At 42.5% G+C, this 14,921-nt stretch overlaps 1 protein-coding gene across 1 annotated transcript in view; it reads left to right on the top strand.

Annotated features, from left to right (window-relative positions):
• The first annotated feature begins 1,762 nt into the window (after positions 1 to 1,762).
• LOC126091934 (5-oxoprolinase) overlaps positions 1,763 to 14,921 on the top strand; it is a 158,327-nt gene continuing 145,168 nt past the window's right edge. Inside the window, exon 1 of the mRNA XM_049907256.1 lies at positions 1,763 to 2,017. Within this exon, the coding sequence (XP_049763213.1) occupies positions 1,850 to 2,017 (168 nt within the window). The 5' untranslated portion in view covers positions 1,763 to 1,849. The remainder of the gene's footprint in view (positions 2,018 to 14,921) is intronic.

Raw genomic sequence — 14,921 nt, 5'->3', positions numbered from 1 at the left:
CGTTTCCCCTCACCTGGTCACATGCTGGAGGTTGAACTAAAACTTAGATTATGGAACATAAGCACATTTTCATGTTCGCTCTTTTTTCTTCTGTCACTCTAGCAGTAGACGTTTTACTGAAAACTGATTTGAAGTCGTAACTAGAGTGTGTTCGCCTCATGTCCCTTCCTGTCTGGTTTGTTTATGTACATGTTGCCAAACTGCAGAATTATATGCTGAAAACTAATGTTTGTTTATTTTTGTTCTCCTTATATCTGTATGTGTGTGTGGCTAGCCGGTGATAGTTATAGAAAGTTGAAAGTGAATCCAGTAGTTGTCAGACAGTGGTTGAAAGATTTGGTGTTCAGCTGATTTCAGTTTCGGTTTAAATGTTTTGTGGAGGAGTGCATGGAAGAGTAAATTCACTGCTTACATTAATAGATAAAATAGTAGAATAGTATTTCAACAGATGATTATTATCAGAATAGTATCACCCAACCCCTTTGTCCTCACTCTTTGACGCCCCATAATACGTCCTGTCAACTAACCCCTATTGTGGTCAAAGTTGTGCCGTAATTTCCTCTTCCTCCTCTATTTAATTCCGTACCTCTTCTTTAGTCACACGATCCTCGTATCTAATGTTCAGCATTCTTATGAATCACCACGTTTTGAAAGCGTCTATTGTCTTTTTGACAGAACTGTTCATCATCCAAGTTTCACTTACATACAAGGCTGCACTCCACACAAATACCTTTGTAAAATACTATCCAACCATTAGAATTTATATTCGGCGTGAACAAATTTTCTTTTTCAGCAAGCTTTTCTTGCTATTGACAGTCTTCAGTCAGGTTTGCGTCTACACCAGGAAATGCCTTACAATTTAAAATCTGGTTTCGAAAACTGTTCCAAATATATATTGTTCTTTCGTGATTCTTAAGCAAGGTGCTGGCGATGATTAAATGATGCTCTGTGCGAAGTTCTATCAAGTGGCTTCCACTTTCATCCCTTCCACCTAGCCTTTGTGTTCTTACTGTTTCGTGTACCTGCTACCGTATCACATTTTAAATTTTTGTCTCGCTTAACTATCTGAATAATTTCTTTTGTCGTACATTGTTTCAATGTGTTAGGAGATAGTGAACAATCGTGAACGGTAGTCATGAAATCTGTTCATGGTGAAATGAGAAAACATGAATAATGAAATATGTGAAAGAGTACATTGTACAGAAAATGAAAAATTGGTATGTCTTCACCCAATTTCGTCTTTCCTTCATGTAGGTGTAAGATATAGTTAATCAAACGCACCGCGCGTTTCAGTGGGTCCTGCCCCGTACCTCAGTGGCTGTCCGTCATTGGCTACCGCTAACGCCTGCCGCTTCCAGATGGGAACGCCAATTCCGCGAGCCGCCGCGTCAACGCGGAAAACGCTTACCGCTGCCGTTGCCGCACGCCGCGCTGCCGCGCTCTAGTGGGAACCGGCCTTAACGAATGACGACAGTGACGCAGCAATAAAACTTTTCCTCCCATCCAGGCAGTGCTGAAGAAGGAATTCCGTTTGCGTCTTGGCTGAGTGCATGAAGTCACTGGCTAACCTTGACAGTGCTAGAGTTATCTGAATGTAATTCTCTCACACAACGCCGCAAAGAGCGCACGTGTGCTACGCGATTACTCAGCTTCTTCTTCTCGCGTTGTCATAGCGCTCTAGACTACTGGCAGTAACGAGTGAAGCTCATTGGCTGGACCCCCACCTCCCGCCGCAGCAACCTGCCCGGCAGCATGACACAAACCCCCACTATATAACAGCTGGCAAACAGCTGAGAAACAAGTTAGTCACAGAAGCGCATTCTGTTCTTAGAAGCCTGCACAAGACGCTATGGTTGTAAACAACAAGTTTAGATTCGCGATTGACAGAGGCGGCACATTCACAGACATCTACGCAAAATGTCCAGGCGGAAAGATTCGCGTTATGAAACTTTTATCTGTGGATCCTGCCAACTATCCTGATGCTCCTAGAGAAGGTATAAGAAGAATCTTGGAAGAGGTGAGTGAGAACTCATGAATGTTTATTGTTGATTTCGACTGTATTGTATAACAGATACAATCAGTAGTGTTAGCGCTTTAATTATTCATAATACCCTCATAATGAACTTTGTTGAGAAGATCCGTTATATATGTGGTGTTAAGTGTGTTGTGTTTATATTTGCCTCCCGAGTGCGACTATGTTACTCTTACTATTTACCTCAAGTGTAATTATTAGGATCACCTTCATAGAAATTAGATCCGCAGCTGCGATGAAATGTTTGGGTGATTACTGCATGCAACTGTCATTTATTTTTTCTTCGTTGTACTATTGCACAGTTTTCGTCCCACTAGAGCATTTCCAAGTACATGTGCAAACTTGAATATAAGCACATAAGGCGCTGCATCTGTTATTTATATTGTCATACGAGTATCATTACAACACTTACGGCTGCACGTCACAGTTTTAAAATTACATGTTTATCCACATAGCATCGCACTCAACTTCCACGTTATGACCGCACAGTTATTACGGTATTTAGTGGCAGGCTAGGGCTAGATCGCACGGGTGAGTTTTGTCATCGTGACTGTAAAGCTGTAGTCACCGGCACCTCGTCATCAAATAATAATATTTATGTATGTTAATCGTTTGTATAATGATTTGTATAATAATGTATGCACTGACAGCGCCTTATACAACACACTGTTTACAGGCAAATAAATAAATTTAAAAGAGAAGTGCGCTCATGAAGGATGATTCACTAAAAACATTTCGAAATCCAAGCGTCATTGGTCGATATGGATTTTTATGAGATGGTCATTATTGCGATTCATGATAAGAAAAAGAAAATATCATTAAAAAAGAACTGTGGAGTGACAGGCTAATAAGTGAAAAGTTTTGCACAATGTTTAATAAACTTCGACAAGATCCAAAAAAATGTTTTTCAATATTTTCGAATAAATGTTGAAAGTTCTGATGAATTATTTATTATTTTACCCCCATTAACATACAAAAATACGAACATGAGATTGTCTGTCCCAGCTGAAGTTGTTCTGAACACTTGAACATAACTGTTTCACCGACTTCTTCTCATCCTTAAACTTTCATATTTATGTCCGAGTAATCCTTAAAATTGTTGTTGGAAAGTGCTTGTATTTTTTTCCGTTTCTTCTTTAAGAATACCATTGTCGTAAATCCTCTTCACGGCTCTGACACTGGATGACGATGTGTTGAACCACCTGAAGATGTCGGACAGTTGCTCCGAGGAAATATTGTGGAATTCGCACAACGTCATCCAGCAGCAAACCCGTGGAGACTATTTACAACATATCCGCCGGGAAAGCTTGAAGAGTCACAACAATGCCATTGTCGATATTAGCTCCGTGCACACTAACATTGTGCGAAGACGTTTATGCCATTCTTGTGTGTCACTTTGTCCGGAGTTGGAAAGCAAATGGGAAGCTGAGAATGTACGGAGAGATCGTTCTGTCACCTTTGCTCGCGCGGCAGTCAAAATCTATCGGCGCAGTGACAGTTCTATCACGGGCTTGTTCGCGGACCGGCACGCGTGTCATCAGGCTTTGACGTCTAAGCCTCTTCCAGCAGCAGTTGGACGTTCGTCGTACTTATAACAGTGCGCCTGCGAAGTAACATTTTTCGACCCTCACGGGTACCGACGTTACAGCGGCGAGATCAGTAGGCCTGCTTATCGCAAACCTTCTTACATGTGCGCTATGTACACATCAGCTCCATTGTTTCCTCCTTTCAGGGAATTATTACGCATACTAGCTTGGCAACAACAATGCATTGTTTCGTAGCTGTAAATCTATTTTATCGGCTGCTTTTCTCAAACGTAATGTATACTACGCATCTGTATCACGAAACTGCTACAACGGTGCACGGTGCTATTGTCAGATTGCCTGTGTAACGGCAAGGGATAACAAAAATTAGATATGAATTTCATAAACGCTGTAGAAAGAGAACCACTGCATAGGATGACGTCAAATTTGAACAGCATAATTGACGCAGGGGGAAACGTTATGGAACAAAACAGTAACCAGTAGGTGGCAAGCGCCGTAACGTAAATGGGGTCGGCTTCAAATGACAGATGAATCGCAATACGACGGCTATAGTTTGAGATGCACTTCACACCATCCCTACTGTTCAATGTGCATGACTGAACAAGTTCGGCAGTCAACAGCTGTGGTCCTCTTAGGTAACCCCTATCCACAACGACAAGGTCGTGCAACGTCGGATGGGAAAAATCGGTTTTTGGTTGTTCTGATCGAAACAAAAACCGCACAAAAAGCAAAATGACATCGGTTTCTGATTGTCTTGATATTGGCGCAAGGCGTGTTCAGTATTCCGTCAACCGTTATGTGTCACAAGTTGAAATTGCGAAACTGCGCGTTCCACAATCGGAGTGTCTTCTCAGGGCTCACGTTCAGAAGCTGTCTTCAGTTTAGCTACGATCGTAATTGGAGCACTGAACACAACGTCTTTCAGATAACCCCACATCCAGAAGTCGCGCGAGTTCAGATCTGGCGATTTGGACGGCAGGGCTGTAAGGAAATGGAGGAGCGCGATCTTTCATAAATATGATCCTACCCACACATCCACGCTGTTGAAATGTTGGAATGACGTTAGTGCGCAAAAGACTCTAATAGCGTTTACCTGCCTTTGTAGAGTGAAATGGCACCGGTTGATATGTGTGCGGGTTTTCCGTTGCCCGTATTCCGCAATTCCGTGTGTTGCAAAGTCCATGGAGCTGGAAACGTGCTCCGTCTGTCTACAGAATGTTCCATTGCCATTCATTGCCCACTTCCATGCGTGCAAAAAATTCCAGAGCGAACATTTGGCGTACTGGTAGGCCATCAAGAAGCAACTCCTGAACATGGGTGATGGGACCGATGACCTCGCTGTTTGGTCCCCTCCTAATGCAGGACGTTCCGTATGATTTTATGCACCGTGATCGCAGGTATGCCCAACGTTCGGGTAGTACTCCGTGCAGTGCATGTTTGCCCACCACCGCTCGACCCCGCCTACAGTGCTGTGTCCACATCTTCGACAGGCGCCACATCGCACTTCAAGAGAAACTCTTTTCGAATTTTGTAATCATTTTCTCGACATCCGCAGCAGACATCGGACGAATACACCTGAGTGTCCGGACCATAAAGGGTACAGCCAACGTTCTTGTAAAAGCGCGCGATCCTTCATGGAGGCAGTAAGGTCGGATCTCTCGGATGCAAACTGAGGAACAGCCGTGTGCTGCGCGTTTGTTGGTGTGCTTATTCTGACGCTTACAGCACCGTATGTTGTTCACATTTCCGTTATTTTTTTGTTTTGTTCCATGACGTTTCCCCATGCACCAACAATATGCTGTTTAAATGTGACGTAATTCTGAGCAGCGGTTCTCTTATTATAGCGTTTTGAAACTGGAGGTTTAATTACGGACATCCGTAATTATCCACCGAATTTAGAAATTCAAAATGCTGTCATAATACTTATTAAGAGGTTTCAAGAACAAGGCAAGTATTAAAGCTAGAAACTGTGTATACATCTTGGATGTAGCGTTAACTCACAGCGCGGAGATGATGCAGATTTTATTCATACAGTGTTTGAGAGAAGCGAGCACTGATTACATATAATTTCAAACGTTTTCTAAACTTTTTCGCTAAGATACCCTCCATTAAATAATGAAAGGGAAAACGTTTATCGCTTACAACATTTTTGCTGTTAGTGCATTTAAATTACTGAATCAGGCATGACGTTATTTCTTTAGCGCGAACTCTATTCCCAGTACATGTTGAAGACAGCATCCACATGTACCACTGAATTTACTTGTCAAATTGTATCATTGTACGACACAGAGTCTATGGGATATGACGTCATAAACACTCAGATGCGTGACAAGCTAGCATTTGCTTAAATGGAGCGCAAATTTCCCAGATCATAACTCATCCATGAAATAAGAGCATTTTAGCCACCACCAACACACTTTAAACATAATTTCAGACTTCTAATAAACTTTCTTTAGCTTATATGCTTAACGTGCAATATTTAACACATTAGCTCATTTGTTAAGTAATCAGAAGACTGAAGCTGTTTTATACTTGGGAGTTAGATTATTTAAAGCATCGGTCGTTTACTGGTTAAGAGCGTAGTCTAGAAACCCTGAAGAAGTTTTACGTGGTTGCCCTCAATCCTTAAAGCTAATTTCAAGATGTTTGGTTCCAAAAAGAAAAAGAAAAGGAACGGGTGGTCACCAACCCCATCCTTGAGGAATCTGTATTTCTGAAAATAACCTACAGGCGTGTGGAAGCAAGTTACATAAGAGGAGTAGCTGTTACAAATAAAACCTGTACTCTGCGTTAACAGTAACTAAACCGTTTGTACGACACTGGTTAAACTGACGTAGATACTGCAATTAGTAGGAAGCCGTTGCTCCCCCTCCCCCCAAACAAAGGAAAACTGTTGCTTTTTCAGTTATAATAAATGCTAAGCAGTTGATACTCATTTCCTATTGCTATATTAATACCTACATGATCACACCGATGCTGCTCAAAGAACGAATTACTCGTATGTTGCAAGGAGAGAGAGGTGAAATTTACGAGGGTAATCCCAAAAGTAAGGTCTCCTATTTTTTATAAGTACAGAACTCTGTGTGGCAGTTGGTCACACTATTATAAGGAATGCTTCACACGCTGTGTGTAAACACGCGCACGCCGCGCTGAGGCGCTGTCTTGGCTTGGCAGCCATTGAGAATGGAGCTCCCGTTGGATGTTACCGCCAAGTGCGAATTGCGCGCAGTTATTCGGTTTTTGAACGCAAACGGCACTGCTGCGCCGATTGAAATCCATCACCAATTGACGAAAGTGTATGGCGAGTCGTGCATGGATGTCAAAAATCCTTCTTCGCCAAAGCCGCGGAAAATCAAACTGTGGTGTCACCGCCAGACACCACACTTGCTAGGTGGTAGCTTTTAAATCGGCCACGGTCCGTTAGTATACGTCGGACCCGCGTGTCGCCACTGTCAGTGATTACAGACCGAGCGCCACCAGACGGCAGGTCTAGAGAGACGTCCTAGCACTCGCCCCAGTTGTACCGACGACTTTGCTAGCGATGCTATACTGACAAACTACGCTCTCATTTGCCGAGACGATAGTTAGCATAGCCTTCAGCTACGTCATTTGCTACGACCTAGCAAGGCGCCATTACCAGTTTATATTGAGATTATAAATCATGTATCAACAAGAGCGATGTTCTCCAATTATGGATTAAAATTAAGTATTACATCAACTACGTACTTTATTTGCTACTGTACATTCCCTTAACTGTTCCAGACCTCACGCCAGTCTGCGTTAGCTTTAACGCGTGCCTTTCGGCATCCTCGCATAGTGACTTGGCTGTCTTGCCAAGTCACAACACAAACAAACACAGTCTGCAGGTAAAGTCATGACAACCGTTTTTTGGGATCGGAAAGGGGTATTGTTGGTGGACTTTATGCCCACAATTAACGCCGAGACTCTGAAAAAAACTCAAACGGGCAATTCAGAACCGGTGAAGAGGAATGTTGAGCAAGGGTGTTCACACTCTCCGTGACAACGCTCGCCTACACATTGCTCGGCAAACCGTTGCTCTCCTGCAACAGTTTCAGTGAAACATAATAACCCACCCACACACCCTATAGCCCCGACTTGGCGCCCAGTGACTATCACCTGTTCCCTAGGTTAAAAGAACAAATGGCTGGAAAGCGATTCAGCTCCGACGACGAGGTGAAAGAAGAAGTTCATCACTTTCTGAACAGCATAGCGGCGAGCTGGTATGACATGGGTATACAAAAACTGCCACAGCGTCTACAAAAATGCACCGACAGAAATGTTGATTATGTCGAAAAAATAGCTAAATGTTCAAGCTCTAAACTGATGTAAACCATTGTAGAAATAAACAGGTCTATGTATGCAATTTTTATGGATCATCTAAAAATACCTTAAGTTTATTGGTGTGAATAAATGCTATGCCTCATAATAACCAAATGAGAATGTAGTACTTCCAATGGACCACCATTTAGTATCTCTACCGACGGCCGATAGATCCCATATGTCACTATGTCTACCGGAGCCGAGGGCCGTTTCTACTATTAAGGGCCGGCCGCGGTGGTCTAGCGGTTCTGGCGCTGCAGTCCGGAACCGCGGGACTGCTACGGTCGCAGGTTCGAATCCTGCCTCGGGCATGGGTGTGTGTGGTGTTCTTAGGTTAGTTAGGTTTAAGTAGTTCTAAGTTCTAGGGGACTTATGACCTAAGATGTTGAGTCCCATAGTGCCCAGAGCCATTTGAACCATTTTACTATTAAGGGACACTAGGCGACCGCCTACGACGGCAAAGGACGGAAAATTTCAAATCGAGCAACGAAAAAATTGAGCAAATGAGGAGAAAAATGAAAAAGAGGAAAAAATTAAAACACCAAATTGTTTTCAAAAGCATGTGCAACAGTTACATGACAAAACCTTACTTATTTTGATCGAAGTGAACAGATTGCCTCTACCTGTTTCATAACTACACCAACCGCTGCTGCGTACGAAACGGAAACAAACGTGACCTTGATTCATCCGGTCGAAGATTAGCAAAGAATTCGTGATCTGTATCATGATTTAAAAAACCCCTCCAATCACAAATTTTCATGTTTTATTAAATACACAATTAATTTCGGACCCCGTGGGTCCATCACCAGGTGTAAATCGTCTGAATACATCATTTATTTTTGCTGTTGAAAGAGGTGAGATGCATGTTACTCTCATGAAAAGGTTTGCTGTTAGCATATGAATTTCGTTATGTCAAATGCGGAAAACATGTGCAAAAGAGTGGAAGAATAAACAGTGTATACTTACCATACAATCCAAAAGAGCGTTTTCAACTTTAACACCATCATAAAATGGTTTCTCTATCCTGTTCATGCAAATCACTTCACTCAAGAGGCACATTTGTACACACATTTTTGTAAACATTGTGTAGATGTTGTTATACTTTGGTTGGACCAAAGATGAATCTATTCGTAGTACCAGAAATCTAATTATTAAACGATTAACATATGTAGGGAATAACTTTAGAATAGGTCTTTAAAATTACTGAAATAATTGTGGCGTGCCAGTTTTGTAGTGTCTGTATTTTTTTTTTTTTTAATTTTATTTTATAGAGGTATGTCTCCAGTTGTTGAAACAGATTTAGGATCTTACCATTTGCTTCATTGTGCAGTACTATCAAATTGTTTTCAAGACTGTTGGTTCTATGTTTCGTTTCCAGCATATGTTGTGCAATAACTGACTTTTCGAAGTGGTTGAACCTGAAAGCATTTATGTCTTCTTGAAAACGGGTTTTGAAGTTTCTGCCCCTTTTCCCTACACAGTAGACAGGACAACTGGGGCATGTTACTTTGTACACTCCACTGCTGTTGAAATCTTGTATATTTAATTTTATTTTATGGACCATTAAATAAAGTCACGTTTGCAGCTGCAAAATGTGGATACAATTAAATCGTATCATTATTGTCAAGTAAACTTTCGACGAACCTGAGTGATACAGTACATTTCATGTGAAATAAGTACAAAGTAAGAATCAAGTACTATCATTCAGACTACTACTTCTGATAAATTTTAAATCTTACTCTCAGTGGGCAGCACATAAAAACGAAGCTTTAGTTTGATTTGATACTGAAATTTCGTTGTGATTCTATACAAAAAAGCCAAAAATTTACTGTACAAAAGAAGAAAAGCAGAAACAGTTCAATTTGGCCACATAAATGAAGAATTTAATTAGTAAATGTACTTAACAAAAGTTTTTTCAATTTTTTTTACTTAAGGTTTAACGACCTGAGTGGGCTATAAGCAGTCGCCCGTCCCTAATTTAGGGCCACGAACTCCGCAGAAGAGTAACAGTCAGTGCCTACAGACAAACACAACATCAATGCCTCACCGGAATTCGAACCCTGACCCATCTCGGACGAATGATCAGAAGCCAATCGCTTAAACCACTGTGCCACCGGGGCAGCTAAAGACAGTAGTAGAGCACTGAAACAGAAAAAGCGAACAAGGCGTCATTTATTTATTTACTTATTTAGTTAATTGCGAGAAAGTGGATGCTGAAAAAGACGAGATTTATTCCTCATTCTAAAAGTATTTCAGATAAAACAGAAACGAAATAACAGCATGATTATCCGGATGACCTAGATTGACTCTTCGACATGTCAGCCATTAGTAGAGCACAATTCGTAAATTCAAGGAAAAGTTCATTCGCACCAGAAAATAATTCCACGCCTGTTATAGTCCATTTTCTTGCAATTAAATAAAATAAGTAATTGATGCCAAATTTGGAAGCACTAGTGTTTTCACTTGAATTCTAGTTTAACTGTTCAGCGCATTCTTCCTATTTCAATTATTTTGGGAAATATCAACAATTGAGGACTAAGAAAGTGAGGACATTTGTTGCGGCCAATCGGTTTTAAAGGAACTGAGGACAAAGCACGAAAATTGGGCACTGTCCCCAGGAAATGAGGGCGTCTGGTCACCTTAGTTTGATGACTGAAAGTACACTACTGGCCATTAATATTGCTACACCAAGAAGAAATGCAGATGATAAACAGGTATTAATTGGACAAATATATTACACTAGAACTGACATGTGATTACATTTTCACGCAATTTGGATGCATAGATCCTGAGAAAGCAGTACCCAGAACAACCACCTCTGACCGTAATAACGGCCTTGATATGCCTGGGCATTGAGTCAGAGAGAGCTTGGATGGCGTATACTGGTACAGCTGCCCATGCAGATTCAACACGATACCACAGTTCATCAAGAGTAGTGACTGGCGTATTGTGACGAACCAGTTACCACAGTTCATCAAGAGTAGTGACTGGCGTATTGTGACGAACCAGTTGTTCGGCCACCATTGACCAGGTGTTTTCAATTGGTGAGAGATCTGGAGAATGTGCTGGCCAGGGCAGCAGTTGAACATTTTCTGTATCCAGAAAGGCCCGTACAGGACCTGCAACACGCGGTCGTGCATTATCCTGCTGAAATGTACGGTTTCGCAGGGATCGAATGAACGGTAAAGCCACGGGTCGTAACACATCTGAAATGTAACGTCCACTGTTCAAAGTGCCGTCAATGCGAACAAGAGGTGACCGAGACGTGTAACCAATGGCACCCCATACCATCACGCCGGGTGATACGCCAGTATGGCGATGACGAATAGACGCTTCCAATGTGCGTTCACTGCGATGTTGCCAAACACGGATGCGACCATAATGATGCTGTAAACAGAACCTGGGCGTTTTGCCATGTGTGCACCCAGGTTTGTCGCAGGCGCTCCTGTCTGTGATGCAGCGTCAAGGGTAACCGCAGCCATTGTCTCCGAGCTGATAGTCCATGCTGCTGCAAACGTCGTCGAACTGTTCGTGCAGATGGTTGTTGTCTTGCAAACGTCCCCATCTGTTGACTCTGGGATCGAGACGTGGCTGCACTATCCGTTACAGCCGTGCGGATAAGATGCTTGTCATCTCGACTGCTAGTGATTCGAGGCCGTTCCGTATTACCCTCCTGAACCCACCGATTCCATATTCTGCTAACAGTCATTGGATCTCGACCAACGCGAGCAGCAATGTTGCGATACGATAAACCGCAATCGCGATAGGCTACAATCCGACCTTTATCAAAGTACGCATTTCTCCTCCTTACACGAGGCATCACAACAACGTTTCACCAGGCAACACCGGTCAACTGCTGTTTGTGTATGAGAAATCTGTTGGAAACTTTCCTCATGTCAGCACGTTGTAGGTGTCGCGACCGGCGCCAACCTTGTGTGAATGCTCTGAAAAGCTAATCATGTGCATATCACAGCATCTTCTTCCTGTCGGTTAAATTTCGCGTCTGTAGCGCGTCATCTTGGTGGTATAGCAATTTTAATGGCCAGTAGTGTATAACAGGAGCGGACATGCCGGAGCCACTGCTGGCACTTCTAAGTTGCCTCAGACTAATCTGAACAATCATGAGGCGATAACACACGAGAGAGAGAGAGAGAGAGAGACAGACTTACGTGGCGAGATGACGCAGCAGCAGCAGCTTCGGCGTCGTCCTTGACGACGCCACAAGTGACGCGGAGAGGGAGCCGGGCGCCTGTCTAGCGGTATGACTGGCAAAGTGGGAAGCTGCAAGTCTGCTTGCCCGCCCGCCCAGCCGCTATCCCTTCGCGTCGTGATGTGTGCAGACTGTTCGGTGGCGGGTGGGGAAGGGGAAAGGGAGGGGGAGGAGGAGGAGGAGAAGAAGAAGATAGATGAGTGCAGCGAATCTGAGAGAGTGTGCGCCTGCGCAGACGATAACAGCCACAGCGGCATACTTCGTTCATCGTAAGAATAAATCTGATGTCAACAAACACAAACGCGATGATTGGTGAGAAGCCTTAGCGCACGTACATAGGTGTTGTTACACTTTTGGAAGTACGCCCTACTTATGTTGTTGTTGTTGTTGTTGTGGTCTTCAGTCCTGAGACTGGTTTGATGCAGGTCTCCATGCTACTCTATCCTGTGCAAGCTTCTTCATCTCCCAGTACCTACTGCAACCTACATCCTTCTGAATCTGCTTAGTGTATTCATCTCTTGGTCTCCCCCTACCATTCTTACCCTCCACGCTGCCCTCCAATATTAAATTGGTGATCCCTTGATGCCTCAGAACATGTCCTACCAACCGATCCCTTCTTCTGGTCAAGTTGTGCCACAAACTTCTCTTCTCCCCAATCCTATTCAATACTTCCTCATTAGTTACGTGATCTACCCATCTAATCTTCAGCATTCTTCTGTAGCACCACATTTCAAAAGCTTCTATTCTCTTCTTGTCCAAACTATTTACCGTCCATGTTTCACTTCCATACATGGCTACACTCCATACAAATACTTTCAGAAATGACTTCCTGACACTTAAATCTATACTCGATGTTAACAAATTTCTCTTCTTCAGAAACGCTTTCCTTGCCATTGCCAGTCTACATTTTATATCCTCTCTACTTCGACCATCATCAGTTATTTTGCTCCCAAAATAGCAAAACTCCTTTACTACTTTAAGTGTCTCATTTCCTAATCTAATTCCCTCAGCATCACCAGAATCAATTCGACTACATTCCATTATCCTCGTTTTGCTTTTGTTGATGTTCATCTTATATCCTCCATTCAAGACACTGTCCATTCCGTTCAACTGCTCTTCCAGGTCCTTTGCTGTCTCTGACAGAATTACAATGTCATCGGCAAACCTCAAGGTTTTTATTTCTTCTCCATGAATTTTAATACCTACTGCGAATTTTTCTTTTGTTTCCTTTACTGCTTGCTCAATATACAGATTGAATAACATCGGGGAGAGGCTACAACCCTGTCTCACTCCCTTCCCAACCACTGCTTCCCTTTCATGTCCCTCGACTCTTATAACTGCCATCTGGTTTCTGTACAAATTGTAAATTGCCTTTCGCTCCCTGTATTTTACCCCTGCCACCTTTAGAATTTGAAAGAGAGTATTCCAGTCAACATTGTCAAAAGCTTTCTCTAAGTCTACAAATGCTAGAAACGTAGGTTTGCCTTTCCTTAATCTTTCTTCTAAGATAAGTCGTAAGGTCAGTATTGCCTCACGTGTTCCAGTATTTCTACGAAATCCAAACTGATCTTCCCCGAGGTCGGCTTCTACTAGTTTTTCCATTCTTCTGTAAAGAATTCGCGTTAGTATTTTGCAGCTGTGGCTTATTAAACTGATTGTTCGGTAATTTTCACATCTGTCAACACTTGCTTTCTTTGGGATTGGAATTATTATATTCTTCTTGAAGTCTGAGGGTATTTCGCCTGTTTTATGCATCTTGCTCACCAGATGGTAGAGTTTTGTCAGGACTGGCTCTCCCAAGGCCGTCAGTAGTTCCAATGGAATGTTGTCTACTCCGGGGGCCTTGTTTCGACTCAGGTCTTTCAGTGCTCTGTCAAACTCTTCACGCAGTATCGTATCTCCCATTTCATCTTCATCTACATCCTCTTCCATTTCCATAATATTGTCCTCAAGTACATAGCCCTTGTATAGACCCTCTATATACTCCTTCCACCTTTCTGCTTTCCCTTCTTTGCTTAGAACTGGGTTTCCATCTGAGCTCTTGATGTTCATACAAGTGGTTCTCTTATCTCCAAAGGTCTCTTTAATTTTCCTGTAGGCAGTATCTATCTTACCCCTAGTGAGATAAGCCTCTACATCCTTACATTTGTCCTCTAGCCATCCCTGCTTAGCCATTTTGCACTTCCTGCCGATCTCATTTTTGAGACGTGTGTATTCCTTTTTGCCTGCTTCATTAACTGCATTTTTATATTTTCTCCTTTCATCAATTAAATTCAATATTTCTTCTGTTACCCAAGGATATCTAAGAGCCCTGGTCTTTTTACCTACTTTATCCTCTGCTGCCTTCACTACTTCATCCCTCAAAGCTACCCATTCTTCTTCTACTGTATTTATTTCCCCCATTCCTGTCAATTTTTCCCTTATGCTCTCCCTAAAACTCTGTACAACCTCTGGTTCTTTCAGTTTATCCAGGTCCCATCTCCTTAAATTCCCACCTTTTTGCAGTTTCTTCAGTTTTAATCTACAGGTCATAACCAATAGATTGTGGTCAGAGTCCACATCTGCCCCTGGAAATGTCTTACAATTTAAAACCTGGTTCCTAAATCTCTGTCTTACCATTATATAATCTATCTGATACCTTTTAGTATCTCCAGGGTTCTTCCATGTATACAGCCTTCTATCATGATTCTTAAACCAAGTGTTAGCTATAATTAAGTTGTGCTCTGTGCAAAATTCTACCAGGCGGCTTCCTCTTTCATTTCTTAGCCCCAATCCATATTCACCTACTACGTTT

This window comes from Schistocerca cancellata, chromosome 7, assembly GCF_023864275.1.
Source record: "Schistocerca cancellata isolate TAMUIC-IGC-003103 chromosome 7, iqSchCanc2.1, whole genome shotgun sequence".
Lineage (NCBI taxonomy): Eukaryota > Metazoa > Arthropoda > Insecta > Orthoptera > Acrididae > Schistocerca > Schistocerca cancellata.
The sequence above is the reverse complement of the archived record's forward strand: the minus strand, read 5'-3'. Positions and strand labels throughout refer to the sequence as shown.